The sequence below is a fragment of the Panthera tigris genome, chromosome F2, assembly GCF_018350195.1.
Source record: "Panthera tigris isolate Pti1 chromosome F2, P.tigris_Pti1_mat1.1, whole genome shotgun sequence".
Classification (NCBI taxonomy): Eukaryota; Metazoa; Chordata; class Mammalia; order Carnivora; family Felidae; genus Panthera; species Panthera tigris.
Window position 1 is genome coordinate 13047759 of NC_056676.1, and position 19878 is coordinate 13067636.

Sequence of the window (19878 nt, forward strand, 5' to 3'; positions counted from 1 at the left end):
GGAAAACAGGGAAGCCAGAAGGGAAACGAGGAAAGAAGACAAAGAATGACGGGAGAAAAGAAGGAAGGGAGAAAAGATGCTCCTACCTGAGCATCTGTCATAACTGAAGGCCACTTGGCATGTATGTACTATGCAAAATCTTAACGTTCTTACTCAACTCCCATGAAAGTATTCAGTCGATTAATAAATTCACTCCATTCATATTATATACATTTATCTGGATACATGATCAATAAATTACTAAAAACAGAAGCTATTACATCACATTTTTATTACACGGTTTTTACAAGCTTCATCTTTTAAATTGAGAAGCATGAGACAGTGTCTCTAAATTTCAAACAACTTCCTTACTGAGCACCAACAAATAAACTCAACGGCGATGGGACACATCTTCCCCAACTGGTGCAATACTAAATTTTCCAGGCCCTTTAGCAGCAAGTGACGATGAGATTACCATTTCCTGGGATGATGACATTACAGCTCTTAGTTCTTCCTTTTCTGGTTATTTCCCTTTGCCAAGTGTGCATGTTTGCTAGAACTCCTACCTTCCTTCACGTCATCTTTGTCTCTGGATGCCATTTTACTAGAAGTATCCTTTATAGTTGTCGATTTTTTCCTACTTTCCTTGGCTTTAGCACTTTTGTCTAGGCCCACATTCTCCTTCTCTCTGGGCTTTTTACCCTTAGGAGACTCTTTCCTGGATATATCTGCATCGGTAATTTTCTTAGCCTTCCGGTCATCCTCCTTTTCTTTCTTCCCCTTTTTTCTTTCTTCGCTCTTACTCTCCTTCCTTGACTCGGGTTTCTCTTTTTCCTTCTTGGGCTCTTCCTTAGTGAGTTCTTTAACTTTCAGGTTTTCCAATCAAAGGAAAGAAAGTTTATTGAACGCATCTCTTAATTCACAAAACAGTAACTTAGTGCAAACGTATGCTCTTTATCTCTCCACACACATGAAATGTTCATTCAGAAAGTGCTTTAATCCTCTAGTTTTCAATCGGCTAAAAACAGATGCAAACCTCTACAAAGTATCCACTATCAAAAAAATGCCAGAAACTTGCCATCCTATTTTTCCAGTGGGAAGTTACGACTTAAGATAAAACTAACATGCAAGATTATTAAAATCGAGTCCATCCATAAAGGCAGTACTTTGCACAAAGGGTTAGCAACTCCCATTTCACAACTGTAATGACATAATTAAAGGAACACGGCAGCATTACAAAAAAAAATGTCCGTAACGTGCAAGTATTCATACGAAGAGAATTTTAAAACTTTTAGTTCTAACAAAAAGTGATGCCCTTAAAATATTTGTGCTTACGAGCCTTGAAAATATAATGCACCAATGGAAAAAGTAAATGCCATTTAATTTTCTTAGCTAAGAAAAAAAACCCCATATTCATGAGTATGAAATTTTAAGTTCATCACTTACAGTGCTTAAAATGACAAGTAGAATTTTTCGCCTGCTTATATTCAACATTATGAGATCAGTATTCCTTTAAATATGTTTTCTTGTTAATCTATGTAAAGCTGCTCAAGCCAACATGTTGTCCATCCATGCTCATAGGCGAGAGAGCAAATAAATGGAACATACAGGTAATTCCAAATTTCATCTAAAACCAACCCGTTTTCACCCTGTTTTACATGAAGTGTAACAGAGCTGCTTCTCTCTCTCTCATTAGGAAATTTTAGCTTCTCACTCTCTCATTAGGAAATCTTAAGAGAAGCAAGGTGCTTACTGTATTATACAGCATGTAAACAGAAACAAAGAAAATGAAAGATTTCCTTTAATAAGATGTGGAGATGTTTTTGCCCATCAAAATTCACATAGCACAAAATGTTACTCAATTCTTCCTGAAAATCTTGTTAAAACCTTCTAAAAATACAGAATAACATTCATAAAGAATCAACTGTCCAAATCCTCACCTACTTCAACGCTGTTTGTAGAGTAACAGACATAATGTCACTGCACGAACACACGTGCACTGCTCTCAGATCTGGTTCTGCACTTTTTACAGCATTAAATCCTTACTGCTGGATTTGCCTCTTCAGTTCGAGAAGTACAAACTATACTTTATTGGGTACTTATTTCCTAATTACTGACATAAGAATAAAATGGCAATAATTTTTCTCTTCCTGGGAATTATTCAGGTGGAATACGAAGTGAAAAACGTTTCAAATTCCCTAATCTTAAAATTAAAATACAAACTGCAAAACCCTGCAAGTCACATAGTCAAAGTCTCACCTGTTAATGTTTTACCAAAAAACAAAAAAACAAACTAAAAACACTAGAGGCCAAGCACTTGAACATGAAAGAATATTGCAAGTTTGTAAAGGAAAACCATGCACTGCTCCCATGCCCCTGTCCTTAAAGGACATATATGTCCTATATTTATATTTACTTTTGTGTTTATATTTATATTTACATTTATTATTTATATTCATATATATTTATATGTGAACAAGAGAAACCACAGGGATATAAATAAAATCAGGCTGTAATAATAAGCTGTTAGCCTACATATAATGGTTGGCAAGTCTACTAATTTTTAAAGAATTAAAATATGAAAAGACAACAAATTCTATAGCAATGAAATACAGACCTCCAGATTATAAATCTATGTTTTCATTTCATTGAAAACTAGAAGTTTGCTCACACTCTCTCTGATTATGCTCTAAGATACAATGTCATCCGAGCTTTTGAAGAAATGAAATCCATCAGTGGAGAATTCACCTTTTTTCCCAGAAGTCATTAAAAAATTCAAACTAACAAAGGTTTTAGATTACACGATAGCAAGTACAGAAGTAAGTTTATATGTAAGAGAACAATATGATATCATCATGTTTTTAATATCAAGTCTGTTATAAAAGTCTTGATAGAGTAATGAAGGAAATTACTTAAAATTATAGGCTTGAGGCAAAAAAATTCTTTAATGATGCCTTAATAAAACTACTTATGACCAAAGGTGCAATGCAAACCAAAAAGCATTAGTAGCTGCAGTAACATATCTAGAAAATGTCATGCATCTTCAAGCATTAAACTTGATTCACTCAAGGCTAATTTGAAAAACAGAAAATACCTTTAGCCTTAGTTTTTCTCTTGGCTACCCCACCAGGTCCTTCTGTTGGTATTTACAAGATGAAAATAGGTTATAAACAGAAAATATTAAGGGAATTAAAAACTAAGTATCTTTAAAAACTAAGCAAATAAATATAGTCAAAATCAATGCCTCTATTAAACAAATTAAGTTAAACTTACCATTCAAAAAACATACTCCTTCAACATATATATATATATATATATACACACACACACACACACACACACACACACACACATACATATATATATACATTTCATACATAAAACCTTACTTTCACTATAGCAAAAATGCATTATAATCACCCTGTAATTCAGTCAACTTCATGACTTATCTTGGACATGAAAGGATTTGGGGCTTCAGAAATACTTAATTTCCTCTGGAAATGGCATTTCCCTCTCTGGTGTGGCTGCACAGCCAGGGCCTTGTGCTTAGCATGACACACGAACAGACCAGGGAACTTTACTCTCCTACTCAATCATCACTGCCATGCAAAAAAAGGACAGCATATTTTGACAGGACTCTAATCATTGCTTTTTTTCCTCCAAAGTTTCAAACTTCCTTTATAAGAAATTACACAAGCAAGAATTACACTGTCATACTGGTGTATCCTTCTACTCTTCATTTTAAAATTTGCAATGCCTTTCTATTTCTTATCTTGGCAAATAAAAGCTGTGATAATAGGTTTACCCTCTAACAAACATCAATACTACATACCTCTCAGTACACTGTCATTCTAACCAGCCTGTATTCGGCATCCTGGGCAACTGATGTTCTCAGTTCTATCCCCCCATCACATAAATGCTATTTTATACTCATGTATCAGCAAACTTTCCAAGGTGGCATTCCAAGTTGCCAACACACTTCCTAGGCTTAGAGTGGGAGGTGTGGTGATTACCGGTAACCGCCGGTGGGGGCGGCACCATGCACGAACCGTCACTCAGCAGTGAAGGGCTACGGTTGTATAAGAAAAGCCCCCAAGCAGAACCTACTCTCTGTTTCTCAAAACCCTAATCACACTCCCATTTTCAGTATGAGATGTTTTCACTCCTATTCTGTTATACTGTTCAAATCACCCTCCATGCCTAAATTCCTTTCCTCTTTCTCTACCCATCACCATTTGCTTCCATCAAATGAAATAGTCCATTTGAGAATGGCAATTTATTTTGGTTGAAATGTTATTATCAACAGATGATAGCTATACTTGTGGTGAGCACAGCATAACATGCAGACTTGTCAAAACACTATGTTGTACATGTGATATCAATGTAATATTGTGTGTCAACTATGCTTCAGTTAAAATAAAAAAAAAATATCATCATCATTATTCTGGGGGGAAAAGTATTAGTGTATGCCTTACTATTGACTACACATAAAAAGAAATGTAAATTAACTGTTCCATATGGCTATCTATATCTGTCCAATTACTTACACACATACAGAACCATAACTAATGTGTGTGTGTGTGTGTGTGTGTGTGTGTGTGTGTGTGAGAGAGAGAGAGAGAGAGAGAGAGAGAGAGAGAGGGAGAGGGAGAGGGAGACGGAGACGGAGAGGGAGACGGAGGGAGGGAGGAGGAGGGGAGGCAATCATTTTTCACAGATAAAAGTTGACTCTTCTCTAAACTCTATTAAAAACAGCACACGATGGGGCGCCTGGGTGGCTTGGTCGGTTAAGCGTCCGACTTCAGCTCAGGTCATGATCTCATGGTCCGTGAGTTCGAGCCCCGCATCGGGCTCTGTGCTGACAGCTCAGAGCCTGGAGCCTGTTTCCAATTCTGTGTCTCCCTCTCTCTCTGCCCCTCCCCTGTTCATGCTCTGTCTCGCTCTGTCTCAAAAATAAATAAACGTTAAAAAAAATTAAAAAAAAAAAAAACAAAAACACAGCACACGACCCTGTAATACTGAATGCCATCTTGGACCACTCCCCACTAAAGTTTATTTCAGAATGAAATAACAAACTTATACTTGTAATACCAACTTTTAAATGAGCATCATCCAATGTGCAAAAGAAATGAACATAAAACATCAAAATGCATGTTTAATGCTGTTCATGTCCCTCTCCTGACTCCTGCATGTTCTCTCAAATGCATGCCCAGATTTTCCTGTTAAAAAGCTGAGAGGGTTAAGAAGCAGACTCCCCAACTGCCCAACCCCACTGTTAATGATACAGTCAAAAGAGCTATATGGATAAAAAAGCTAGAGTTAATGTCTGACATTAATAAAATATTAGATTAGCATTAGATTAGTGAAACAGGAAAAAGTAATGGGTGCTTTATTTAAAACTTTTCCAGTTTGGGCACAAATCCTTAAAGTGATATATATACAATGTGCAATGCACTATACAAAATGCCAAAGCATCAACTCTAGCTACCTTCTCTGAACTTAAAGTATACTGATAATTTTTCAATTATTTTTGACATGATAATGACTGAGCTAAGAATTTAAACCACAATTATCATATTCAGTCTCAGAAAGCAAGGGTTTAGGCATGAGAGAAAGCACAGCACCAAGAAAATACGATGCTAACAGAAGAGCCCTTACGAAAAGAAGAAATGAGAGAAGAGTCAAGAAAATGAAGGGTTCTTCAAGTCGAATGTGCAGTTTTAGGAAGGAAGGTATACACAAAGGTTTAGGATGAGGACATAACTTAATTATATTAGTTATTAAATGTTCCATAAGGTTCTTCAGATTACAGTTTTACAAGCAGAAGAGGTGATCACATTATAATGAGAAAACGTAGGAGGAAAAAAGGTGACCAAAAACCCAAGGTGCTTATCCCCCCCACCCCCACCCCACCCCCCTGCCGACCACCTTCTTCTCAGAAGAAAAATGATCATATGTGGACTTTCCTAAGGTTCCTAGGGAGCAGAAAGGATCAAGTATTTGTAAGATTTCAGTGTGTTTGAATGTCTGATGGCTAGTCCTCTAGTGTAAAGGAAAGGCATGCCTATAGGAAAGAGAAACGGACCTAGCAAGAGGGGAGAAATTATAATGAGGCCAGAAGATGCAGGGGTTGCTACAGGGAAAGAGTCAACTCTGGAAACCAGAAGACGCAACACCTGCAAAAATGACCAATGAGAAGAAACGATGAAGAAAATTGTGAGAATAAAGAAATGCTATAACATGTAGAGACATGAAGACAACAGAAGGCAAGACAAAGATGACCGTCTTGGTAAAGGGAAAGCAAATTCATCTTTACGGAAGAAAAACAGTGACTCCAGAAGATGGAAGAGCATGTGGAAGGTTCTGGATACCTACTAAAAGAGGAACTGTTGATGACAGTGAGCACCTCACATAGGCTCAGTTCAGGGAAATTTAGATAGACCTTTTTCCATAAATGACACGAAGCTCAGTGGTGAAGGGGTTAGTGGTGATCCAAGACGAGCATATAGAGCGGGGGAAAAAAAAAAACAAGACACCTTTGGAAACATTACAGAAGTGGCTCCAGAGAAAACCACAGGCAAGTACATAAGACTTTGTTTTTAAATAATTCCTAAGTATAGACAGAATTACATTCTTATTTGTAACTGTGGTTGATGTGGACTCCCTTTAGCATCAAAACATCAACAGGCATGCCCTATTTTTCTTCTTTTCTCTCCTTACTACCATAGCCAATAACCAAGGACAAAAAAAAAAAAAAAAAAAAAAAAGGAACAATTTTATCAATCAATCAAATTCATGACAATATAACTCCTTTAAAAAAGTTTCCAAGTAGTATAAAGAAAATTCTATCAATTGGAGCCTGAAAAGGAAGCATTCTGGTATTCTCATTCTGGTAACTCATTTGGATGAAAATTGGTTTTGTTGATAGAATACATTCCAAATGAAAGCAGTCATCAAAAAAGCATCAGGATGTGGTTGTAGTCAAAGAAAATGGCAAAGAATAAATAATCACCATGTTCTTTACTTCCTTTTGCCTTTACGGTTACTGTGATGTTTTCTTTTTAATCTTTTTTAACGTTTATTTATTTTTGAGAGAGAGAGAGAGAGAGAGACAAAGCACAAGCGGGGGAGGGGCAGAGAGAGAAGGAGACACAGAATCTGAAGTAGGCTCCAGGCTCTGAGCTGTCAGCGCAGAACCTGATGCAGGGCATGAACTCAGAGCCTGCGAGATCATGACCTGAGCTGAAGTCAGACACTTAACTGACTGAGCTACCCAGGCGCTCCTAAAAGTCTGACGGTTTTCAAGGTAATTACTGTAAATAGCTCTGTTAACTATTTGAGAATTTTTGAACAGAAAGTTTTGAAAAGCAGGTCTTATGTTCTTTCCTTAGAACATGAGTTGCCTAAAAGTAATTAATGTTATTTTGGCAACTGCCTCAGAGCCACTACCCCACACACATTTTCAAGATGAAATGTTCTGTATCAAATTAACATGCTGAATCATTAAGCCAATGGTTGGTTCCACCACATGCAACAGACATAATTTTAGAAGACTGGCTCCATTACAGAAACCCAAGTAGCTACTACAGGTTTTTGGAGACATGGCCATACACTTGGTAGGCTGGGAATCGCTTTGTACTTGGGTCTCTTCAGCCACTCCCACAGCCCCTGGTGAGACCTGTGAATCACCCTGAGCTTTAGTTTTTCATCTTCCTCCTCCCCATACCAAAACATCACAATTTATTTCAACGCTGACCACAGAGAGAGAGAGAAAAAAAAAAAAAAAAAAAAAAAGGGCCCAAATGCCTAAGTTCTCTGAGCTATGCAGACTGTTGCTCTAGAATGGATGCCTACCTAGTTCAGCTAATGCCAGGACACTACTCCAATTTCTTTTCTGTTTTCAAATAGATGTCATAACAGTATTATCACAGGCATTTTTGAAAAAAGCAAGCTACAAACCTTCCAATGCTCTGTGTTAAGCGGGGAAGGGAAGATCAGAACAGAAGAGAACGGAATGACTAAAAGTTTAGGAAGGGATTATATCCAGAGACAGAAAGTCTGAATGAAGATGCAAACTCAAAACCAAACTTATGAGACATGGGAAAGCTCACCTTAGACCTCAGTTAGCACAGGTTTACTGTATGGAATTCAAAATGGCACTTCTCTTGGGGGAAAAAAAGAGTCCAATAATCTTTTCACTTATTTAAGCTGGCTTCGGAAAAAGAAAAAAAAAAAAACAAAACACCTCAGTATTTCGTTATGCAATGAGTAACTCTTGAGGTTATCACTCATCAAGACTAATAACCCCAGTAAATATTTAATGTCATACGTTGGGTTCAGCTTTGAAGAGGGATTCAAACGAAGCCTACGACCTGGTTCCTAACTTTAAGGAGCTCACAATCTAGTTAATATCTATTCCTATGTATTACTTGGTTATGCAACTAACAACAAGTATCAGAGGCACAGAATTTGGCATACAATTCTATCAGTCGACTTGTATAATAAAGTCTGAGTCAGTGAATTTCATGAAAATGCTCCAAATATGCGTTGTAATCAAAGAAAATTCCACAGCCCAAATCACAGAGAACTATTTATTTCACAGACCAGGATCTCATTTAGAAAGGATCATGAATATCAATCACCAAAAGGCACAACTACCAAGTGATCGCTCAAATTAAGAATAACTGCCAATGCCTTTAGCTGCTTTTGAGAATTCTCCAAAGCTTTATCAGGGTAGAAAGGAAACATTGTATTCAAACTGTAAGTAAGTACGTACACACCAGAACTCAAGCAGAGAAGTTTTGCTTACATGTCTGGATACAGCTCTATGAGGCAGGTGGGGAATTCCTAGAATAAAGAATCGAGTACAAGATGAAAAAGCACCACCACCCAGCATTCCATTATGTCTGGGGCATCTACCTGATTCTCCCAGGCAGGCAGCTGGCAGCTAGGCTTTAGGGATTTAACAAGACCAGCACCCACAAGATAGTTCTCCAACTGCCTTACGCCCCACCACTCACGTCCCAGAGAAAACTGGGACTGAAAGAAGCTACAATGCAGAAACGAAACCCCCAGAGTGCCACTGCTTGGTTTTTAAGCCAAACACCAGAGAACCCGACTCTGCAGTTCTAAGGACACAAGGCTACATCTGAACACAGAGCACATTCCGCGACGTTCCTCTGGTTGTTCGAACTGAGAAAAACAGAGTACATACAATACAACTTAAAATTGCATGACTACAAATAAAGATTCCAATGTACAGAATACAATTTTGCCTTTTTAAGTAAGTCCCTAAGCTTAAAACACATAAAGCTAGGAAAATATTTATACTATGAATTAAAAAATTATACAATAAATCCTTAGAAAAATTAAAATTTATAACAAATACAATACAAAAAATTTAAGTGAAGTAATTTTGATCAGCTTCAAAATACGCTACACTTGTTTTGCAAACAACTTTATTTTTTCTCACCAAAACAAGCCTTAGCCACAAGTTGAAGGAAGTCACAGAAGTCAGGGGTTCGCCAGCTCCCTAGGTTTTACCTTGATCAGAGACTTTTCAAAAGGGGTGACTAGACAGGGTACTGGAAAAATAGAAAATTATTACCTCACTTATTTTTCACTTACAAAGATAAAGCATAATTAATTTCTGTACATAAAACGTGCATTAGTATCATTATCACGGCACAAAAAAAAAAAAAAAAAAAGAGCCTGATGAGAAATTAATGATTCCAAACATTTTTAACACACAAATTTAATTAATTTACTTCTCAAACTAATCACACATCTTCTAGAGTTAGTAGTAATGAACACTGAAACATGACTGCTCTAAAAAATACATCTTAGATGTCTGGCTACATGAATTTCATTGAGCATGAGGCATAAGATTATTTCGAATTTAAACCTAATGAACTTTGACATTTCACAGTACTCAAATCCGAAGTGGAAGACACAATCAAAATGGACAAAGACTGCATAAACTTTCAAAAAGAACATTATTAAGATCACACTCGTGTGTTCCAGGATATTAACATTTCAAAATCAGAAAATTTCCACTGTCAGAACCATTAACAAAATCATATTCCCTGAATAATTAGGGAAGGACAGACTAGAGTTTTAATAGCCACGTAAGCTTCAGGAGATCACTGTCCCATGTACAACATGCACATCCACATGCAAAAGTAGCCTTAAAATAATGCTTTTTAAGATTAGCAAGTTGCAGTTTTTTTCTGACACATGTGAGTGGTGGGTAAAGGGGAAGCTGATGTGCTTCCTGTGTTCTGATTTCATACTTTTCCGTTCTGGCCATTGCTGAGCTGAGCTGCATACTTATAAATACCTAAATAGCCTCCAACTGTGATTTCCAGCTGAGAAACCAAATTTGTCACATTCCCCTCTGGAAAAAAAATGGGTGACTTATCTATCTTACCAAAAGCAATTTGGTTAAATACAAAAAAAAAAAGGAATGAATATTTGAAAAGGAGAAATTACTATAGCTACATAAAGGTTCAAAAATAGAAACATATTCAAATTTTAAGCTCAATGAGTAATCAAAGCTAAGTTTCACAGAGAGCTAAGCTCAAAGAGATTTAAACACATGAAACACCACTCCCTAAAAGGTAACAGAAACCAGAGGTCCTAATCGCTTTCAAGCAGTAAGGATACACATAAAGTCTCATTTTATGAAATGCAGCTCATATACAATTAATACAATTGCTTTTACTATTACTGAAGCAAATTCATTTTAAATAAACTGATTCAAAAATGTTTTCAAGGTTTTCTAATGGCAAAAAAAATCATTCTCCTGAAAAGAATGACCACTTTAGTAAATTTAATTTATAAATCTAAAAATCATATCTTACCTAAGCCGAAGTTGATAGTCACTTAATAAGGAAATACAGGGAAAAAAATGGAAAAAGACTTATTTAGGATGAATAGTTTTAATATGTACAACATTATTTAAGATACATATTCACATTTTCCCTCTTGTGTGGTAATATGCCTACTTAAAAAAAATACAAATTTCTTTCTCTGGATGTAATTTGGAAATAAAATTAAAAATAAATTTTGCTTTTGTACAGAAATATTCAGACATACTGCTATCTGAATACAGTAATTTCACTACCCTAAGGCAAAAACATGGGCTTATTTTCAAATTATTTTAAAAGCACCGTTAATACAGAATTTTACACTGAAATTTGTATTATCCTATCTGACAAATCAGTTCACCTAAACAAATTACAATAAAGAAAATCAGCTTTTTAAAGAACCATCACTTTACGCACCAGTCATATTAAAGAACAGAGAAGCATTTAATGTATGAATCATGCCAGAAACATTTTGATAATCAAGTGAATTATAATCATCTCCATTAATAGTGTGTTAGAAAGACAAGCATCAAGGGTTAATCACAACACAATTTGCCATTAAGCCTTCTCAATTTAGTTCAGTGAATACATAAGTTGCAACAAAACGATACAGAAACCAATTATACCACCAAGAACAACATCGTCAACGCGCTTTGTAGACTACTACAAGAACGAGGGGTGCCACTTTCTCGTCTAGAGGTGGGGGAGCCGAGCAAGGGACTAGCTAGGAGCTGTACTGGGGAGAGAGATCACGTGGTTGCCTTTTACTGTTTGATCACAGCTGCCCCACTGCGCGTTAAGCCCTGGGTGAGCAAAGGAAAGAAAGAAACAGGAGACTGCTTCGGGTTTTCATAAGCCAATGACTTCAGTCCCTGAATCAAAGTTACTGGTTATGTAAATCCAAAATGACACAAGTCTTGCCCTGAACCCCTTCGTTCTGTGACGTACCATCAACACCATCTGCGGTTTCGCTTTCTTCTTCTTCTTCTTCTAGCATTTCAAAAGGAGTCATTATATCATAGAGAAATGAGAGGAAACCATAAAACCAATCTGAACTCTCCTCTGCTAAAATATTAAGGACTTCCTCAAGAGAATCAATATTTTCATTACTGCCATCTTTGGTCAGGCCTACATAAGAATAAAGGAAGAGAGAAAGAGAAAATAAGGAGAGCAGTTAGGTGGAAAAAAGAAGTTGAGGAAGAGCGATCTCAAAAAGGATGTGCATCATGGTCACAGAAGTTTATGGAAAAGGTATTTTGGAAACTAAAGAGGCTGATTAAGATGCACACCTTACAATCAACTCTCAATCATATGTACCACAGGAAAGGTCCAATTCGACCAGTCCTCGCCATTCCTACCAGCCCCTAACCAGGTTTGCCTTTGTCTCAGTAGAGAATCTAGAGCCCCAAAACACAAAATTGCATCAGCCAAAATCAATTGATTAATGTCAGTGGAAGAACGAATGAAAGTACTATGAGGGTAAAAAGATAGATACTTCTGACCAACCTCCACATTTGCTGAGTTACCAACCAGATATTATCGAGAGTTGATTATACAAGCACTTACATATATCGGTACATATTCATTGGAAGAAAATAAAAAGGTTCATTTCCTCACACTTTTCCCCTTGGACCCAGAGTTAACTTTAGAAACTCTGGAATTACATGACTCCCAAGATTACTGTCGATAGCATCCACGGATAGACATGTAAATGTATTCAAATTATACCAGATAATCAACTTGAAGTTTAACACAGTAAGATGTTAGCTGTAATTTACAGTGTTCTGGCTACTGACTCATGGTCCTGTAATTCTGACCAAGGGTAAGAGTCAGTTATTAATAATAATTCACTCTGCTTACCAATATTAAATTTGATCCAGGTCCCAGTCAGTCATTTGCTAATAGGAATAGTCCAAGGTTCTCTTTCCATACGCCTAAGAAATAAGCTTCTACTGCAAAGACCCTGGCTCTTGTTTTTGTTGTTGTTGTTGTTGTTGTTTAGACCCTGGCTCCTGTTTTTGTTGTTGTTGTTGTTTTGTTCCGTTTAAGTATTAGTCCCAAAACAGGCCATCGAAATGGAAAGAAAGCAAAGTATATATTTATATCATAGGTTTTTCCTGTGAAGAACTGGCTTTGGGTAAGAAACATCTCTGGACCCAGTAAATATAAAAATCCACCAATACTGCCAAGCCATATATAACAAAACCCATACTTGTGAAGAAGAAAAAAAAAACACAGGGTAAAGGGCTTTGGCTGTAAAAAATGTGAACATCCATGACTTTGGAGCTTTTCAGATTCTAACCACCTCATTGAGTAGGTCAGGCTTGGACAACTCAAACTTTCTCCATGTGGCATAACCGCCAGCAATCAATATTGGCAGCTAAGCCACAACAATAAGACACCTAGTATAAATATTAAAGTATACAGTGTATTTCCCCCACTCTGGTCCACAGAAGAGCTACATCATATCATTCTTTGTGTATGGGGGGTAGGAGAAAACAAATTGCAGTATTCTGGTATTTAAACTACTGGTTGGTACAACTAGAATGTTTTCCACTGAACTTAACAGTTGACAAGGGCTATGAACCGAGGAGGTCTGTATTTCCCATTCAAATCTCTGTGGGAGTAACATTGTTTCTTCTTCCTGCCTTAAAACACTATAGCTGTATATTCACAAGAATCATGTTTCTTTTTCTCCATTTTCAAATACTAGTACTTCCAAGTATCAAATATAAATTATAAAACTTTACTACCCTTCAGTATGACAGGCTGAAGTGTTCAACAAATATGCAGAAGTATCTGGACAAAACTATGACTCAAGTATGCAACCTTCCTGCAGTTCTTAAGACAAAAATACTACTTCAAGGAGAAAAAGGGAAATATTCTGGGGATATAATTCCTCAGCCTCTGAGAGCAGGCCTGAACCCAAGGGCGGAGGCGAATGCCTTGGAGTAGACAAGATCCAGTTCACTCATGGATGCATCCGGTCTACAAAAGCTTATCCAGGCTCTAGAATTGTTGACGGTGTTCCTTTTTGTTCTCCAGCCATGCCTGATGTGGTGCCAGGTAGGTGCTAGTCACGGACAAAAGGACAATCGCGTAATCCTTAGATTGTGTTACTCTACGATGATGCTACTCTAGGCATTTAGTCCTTGGATCACTTTCCTGTTAATTTTATTCAGGAAACAAGTTTTCAAAGAACACAATGTCCAACAATGTAGTTTTCAATAATCCAAACCATTATCAAAGATACGTTATTTTAAGTAATTTGGCCACAGAAGTAGGCAGTATGTAAACAGGCTGAATATTTTCGAAGTATATCATAAGGGCCATGGCCAGAAACAATGAAGTGAAATTAATGATGGCTGTTCAGAATATCTTGATTTACCCACACATATTTCATTCTCTCTTTATATTCCACAAGAAAAACCAAATCTTAAAATGTGAAATGTAAATATGAATGGGTACATTTCCTCAAATTGATAACATTTAGATACACGCAGATTTAAGAGTGCAGAAAGAAATACTTATGAAAGAAAGGCCAACCCTACGAAAGTTCAGCATATCTCAACTGTTAATATATCTACAAGCCAAGCTCTCCCTTATCTCCAGCTTCCTACCTACGTCTGTCCCTCTGGTTTCCCTGTGCCTTAATCCAAAGCCCATACCTTGAGCAGTCTCTCCAGTGAGAATGTACCCAACAAGTCTGGTTTATTTTGGGATACACACTCACTGAATTTGCTCCCCCCACCCCAATACCTTTCCCTGAACATACAGAGCCCATTAATGACTCCGTAACCAAAGAATTCACCAGGCTCTCGTTTTCAAACGACCTGCCAGTAACAGAGGTACAACTAAGCTACGATAACCTCACCAACTAAAAAAGAACTTTAGCTAGAAAATTCAATTCCACTCAAGCTTGTATTTCATGCAGAGAATTCAATCACTACAGAAATAGGGTCCGAGGACATAAGTGAGCCAGACTGCTCACTTCTGGTTTGTTTCAGCTAACTGTGAAGCCACAGGCTAACTGTGAATTAGGACATTTATATGGTAAGATAGTTTATCTTAGCCTTTGTGCATTTAATAGTCAAATGACCAAAATGAATGCTGAGATTCACCAAATTTGGTTCTACCTCCAAATATACAATTTTTATAAAAGGAACAAGTTATAATTTGCCCATACCACATATATGTCTATTGTAAATGGCAATGTTCTAAGTTACAATGAATTAACCTCTTAATGGTTGCTTAAAAACATTACAGGAAATAAACTCTTGCAAACTAAAATACTAAAAATCAAGTTATTAATGTATTTGCTATGGAAATCAGTGTGTTCTATAGGCGAAATAATATATTTTAATATTTAATAGTTGATATTCCCTGACAAACCACATAGCTGATTTCCAGCCCTCCCCCCAAAAAACCCAACGAAATGTAGCAGATGGAAGTAATATTATCTCTAAAAATGAGGAAACATGGCCCACATGAAGTTATCTTTAAAATGAAAAAGCTTCACTACTCAGAACCCATCGTTTAAAGTAATATAATGGAATAATAAACCATTTATAGGCAAGCAAATTAGCATCATTCCAATATGTTAAATTCTATATATTTTACTTCTTTTACATGTCCTGGATTATAGTCTTCTGAGGATTTACCATATTCATAGAAAAATTTAGATATGTAATAACAAAATAATAGAAAATTCCATTAAGGTTAAGACAGAGAAAAAACTTCATGGATAGTAAGCTTCCACTGGCAAGCAGCAAACCTAATTCTCACTGAGCAGTAATAAGCAAACATAAACTAAGGTCAAAATTAGGAAGCTAAATTACACTTAATCACAACTATACCTTTTTTTTTTCATATTCAGAAGTTACTGTTTTATAAGGAAGTTAAGATTGACCATTGGTTATAAATGTGATATCCTCTCATTTTTTTTCATATCCACAAAATAGACACAAAACTGTGTGTCTAAGATGAATTTCTTTGCACTAATACTCTGGCAAACATAGTGTACAATACCATGTCTCATTTGAAATTTTTCTAAAAAATTTAGTATATAAAATTTTAATACATGTAACACTACATAGTAAAGCAAAGGAGGCAATGCTGTTTCACAAGCAAAAACACACATCTCACCAGGCCAGATTATATAAAATATTAAAATCAGCACCATCCTTTCTAGGAAGGCAGCATTTTAAAACAAATGAGGGGGGGGCGCCTGGGTGGCTCAGTCAGTTAAGCGTCCGACTTCAGCTCAGGTCACGATCTCGCGGTCTGTGAGTTCAAGCCCCGCGTCGGGCTCTGGGCTGATGGCCCAGAGCCTGGAGCCTGCTTCTGATTCTGTGTCTCCCTCTCTCTCTGCCCCTCCCCCGTTCATGCTCTGTCTCTCTCTGTCTCAAAAATAAATAAACATTTAAAAAAATTTAAAAAAAATAAAACAAATGAGGGAATATCACATATTTATATATTACAAGAAATATCTCAATGATAAAAGGTAATTCTAGAGACAGAAAGAGAAAGTTTCAAGATTTCTAAAATAAAGAAACCCAGCCAAAAACTACTGGTTCATATTTTAATGTTACCTTTAAAATATGCATAGGACACTTTAAAATGTTTAGTACCACTATTTTATTTCAAAATGAATTTATGTAAGCCTTTAGAAACTTACATTTTCAAATGGAAGTGAATTATGTCAACTGGTGATAATGAATGGCTATAATTACCATATCTGAAAACAGGCTAGGATGTTATCTATATGCTCAAATATTAAGTTCAGAATATGAAGTGCTTTAAATCTGAAAATAGATATGAAATTATTATGCTTATAAAAACATTACGTGCAAGAGCTATACACTTATCCACTTATAAAAGTAAATTGAAACGTAAGTCCATGGAAAAACAATTAAGCCATCAACACATCAGTAAGAATGAAATATACAATTAAATTGGGAAAATATCTTCCATAAAATGTGTACGACTGACATAGATATTATTAAGGCAAACATATTGTTTTGTTTCCAGCAAAAAGTAAAGAATCTACTTGCCTAATAAAACTTTGGCATCATCCACATCAAAATCTCCATCACCATCAGCATCATAGACTCCCAGTTTTCCTGCAAAGGGGAGGAAAAGATGGATGGGAAGAAAGGAGAAAAGTTTGATAAGGTATTACCACTTACTGCAGGCCTGAACATTAGCCATAAATGTTACCGATCAATGCAATTCTTTGCTCTCTGAATCCTGAAAATCCTGAAGATCCTAACTGAACACCTTACCTACAAGTAAGTGACAGGCAATTCTCTTACAGATTCAGGAACTGTTTGGCTAACAATCTAAGAAATATAACTGAGATAAAATATTTTCTTTAAAGTTTTAATGGTGTCTGATTTAATCCTTTCAGAAGAATTTTATTACGCTACTAAAAAATATTTTAGGTAAAATTTTCAACATATATAAGAAACATTCTTGAGGTGTTTCTAACATGAAATTTAATGCATCTAAAGTAGGAAAGTTCCTACCACCATCAATATTCAAAACAAAAGGAACACCCGCCAAACGTCAAATAAAGACTAAATATAATTAATATTTATTAATATCAAGTATAAATACTGAAAATAAGAGGGCAATTAATTTTATATTTTATAAAATAATGATTTACAACAGAAATATCATGACTCAACCTTAAAGACTTCTGAAATAAAGTATGTAAAACTGGCTTTCTGAAATTCAAAGGAAAACTTAATTATCTCACCTAAAACTTAATTAGCACAGCTATCTATTAAAGAAAAAAAAAAAGGATTAAACCACAACTTGAGAAGACAACAGAACCAGAGCCTTTCCTCTTCAAGCAGAATAAATATATATTTTAAGGCTTTATTATCTAGGAGCACTGCTATGCTTAGCACTTCAAATATGAGCCGGATACATCCAACCCTAAAAAACGTCCTAAAATCAACATGATTTATAACCCATTATAGGATAATGGCTGTGAAGAGACATAACGTACGGAAATATTTTAAACAGCAATCACAAATACAGCATTAGTACTAAAACATCAGTTTGTAGTACTGTTATCTCTTTAATAAAAAGTAAATTAAAACATTGTGTAAGAGCAGGCAGAACTTTTGGAGGAAAGTAGATGTGATCAATCTTTACCCTCCCAGAGCCCTCGTTCTACTTAGGGAACTAGTTAACTTGCTATGTAAAAGTCTGGTTTAGAAAACATATTAGAAATGATGGTGATAATAATAATAATAATAGTAATAATAGTGATGGACAGATAAGGCAGTATCGTTTCCATTACTAAGAAAATAGAAAGCACTGGTCTGCACGTTGAGGCAATCTACAGCACAGAGCTCAAGTAACATTAAAAAGACAAAATATCAGGGCGCCTGGGTGGTGGCTCAGTCGGTTGGGCGTCCGACTTCAGCTCGGGTCATGATCTCATGGACTGTGGGTTCGAGCGATCTGTGCTGACAGCTCAGAGACGGAGCCTGCTTCGGATTCTGTTTCCCTCTCTCTCTTCTCCTCCCCCCTTGTGTTCTATCAAAAATAAATAAACATTAACAAAAAAAAAAGACAGAAAATACCATACTTTCTGACAAACTTAAAGGGGGAAATTGGTCCTACCACTTATATTCTCTGATGCATGTGACAACTAAGTTAATAAAATAAGGATGACGTTTTAGAGATATCACAAGTAGACTTAAAATGCATCTCCAAAGGCCTACCTTGAAGTACCTCTGATAAGTTATAACGGAAGTCCTTTGCTTTGGCTGCATGCATGTAAAAACATGAAAATTGTTACTTGCTCTTAAATGTACAATAATTTTAAATCTCTTCTTTTGTTTAATAGATGTTCCCTAGCAATATACCATAGTACGTCAACAAAAGCACAGATGTACTCAGCAGTTTGTCTCCAAACTAAAATTCTTCCTCTATTACTCTCATAGTCTATCCAGAGACACTCTGCTTTAATCACAATGAAGAGCTTCAACCAAAGGGAGATTACACATAAGCATGTTTTGCCTTTTCTCCCCCAGAAAGATGGCTATAATCTAACATCTAAAGCAGAAGGCTTTATGGAAGAGAGGGGATTTTCTATGCAACCTGCTACATATAGAACAGCACGGGTTTTGTTTTCAGTGACACGGTCCACATTTTTCACTGGATTATTAAAGAGGAAGACCACTTACAATAACCAAAAAGTGGAAACAACCCAAAGGTCCATCACAGATGACTGGATAAGCAAAATGTGGTGTGTTTCCATACAATGGAATACTATTCAGCCATAAAATGGAGTAAGTAGTGAACCTTGAAAACAGTATGCTGAATGCAAAATGTAGGATTGTATATGAAATATCAAGAATAAGCAAATCACAGATGCAGAAAGTATACTAGTAACCTGTACATTGCCAGTAAACTGTACATTTTCACATATCAACAATATTGAATTTTATGTTATATAAATTTTATCTCAATTTAAAAAAAGACTTCATGAGGCAGAAAAAAAAACAAGGAATATGACTCTACAAATGGTAATGAATCGTTAATGTAAAAAGTCATGAACAACTGCAGTGATTATTGGGAGAGAAAAGGAAAAATCAGGAGAAAGGAAGACAACTATCTGAAATAATATGACAACTGCAACAGCAGACAGACAGTACCTAACACACGCACACCTACACACACATGCACACCCCTATCCCAACACCTACACGCACATGCACACACACCAATCTCAGCACCTACACACACACACGCATCCCTATCCCGGCACCTATACAGCACAGACACACCTTTATGGCAACACCTACACATACAGACACACCCCACCTCACCACCTACACACACACACGCACCCTTATCCCAACACTTACACAGACACACCCCCATCCCAACACCTACACACATACCTCTATCCCCTATCCCAATACCTACACATACATACCTTTATCCCAATACCTACATACATATACACACTCCTATCCCAACACCTACACACACATACAACCCATCCCAG

At 36.4% G+C, this 19878-nt stretch overlaps 1 protein-coding gene across 5 annotated transcripts in view; it reads right to left on the minus strand.

Annotated features, from left to right (window-relative positions):
- The window catches only part of ASPH (aspartate beta-hydroxylase), a 222254-nt gene that overhangs the window by 161663 nt on the left and 40713 nt on the right, over positions 1–19878 (minus strand). For 2 of the 5 annotated variants that reach the window (XM_042973489.1, XM_007085002.3), the window contains exons 3-5: positions 16901–16969; positions 3074–3115; positions 16–845 (exon numbers count right to left, since the gene is read on the minus strand). In XM_042973489.1, the coding sequence (XP_042829423.1) occupies positions 484–845; positions 3074–3115; positions 16901–16969 (473 nt within the window). In that variant the 3' untranslated portion in view covers positions 16–483. Of the gene's footprint in view, positions 1–15; positions 846–3073; positions 3116–11024; positions 11976–16900; positions 16970–18586; positions 18632–19878 lie in introns of those variants that run through there. The other 3 variants (XM_042973488.1, XM_042973490.1, XM_015538820.2) reach the window with 3 other exon arrangements.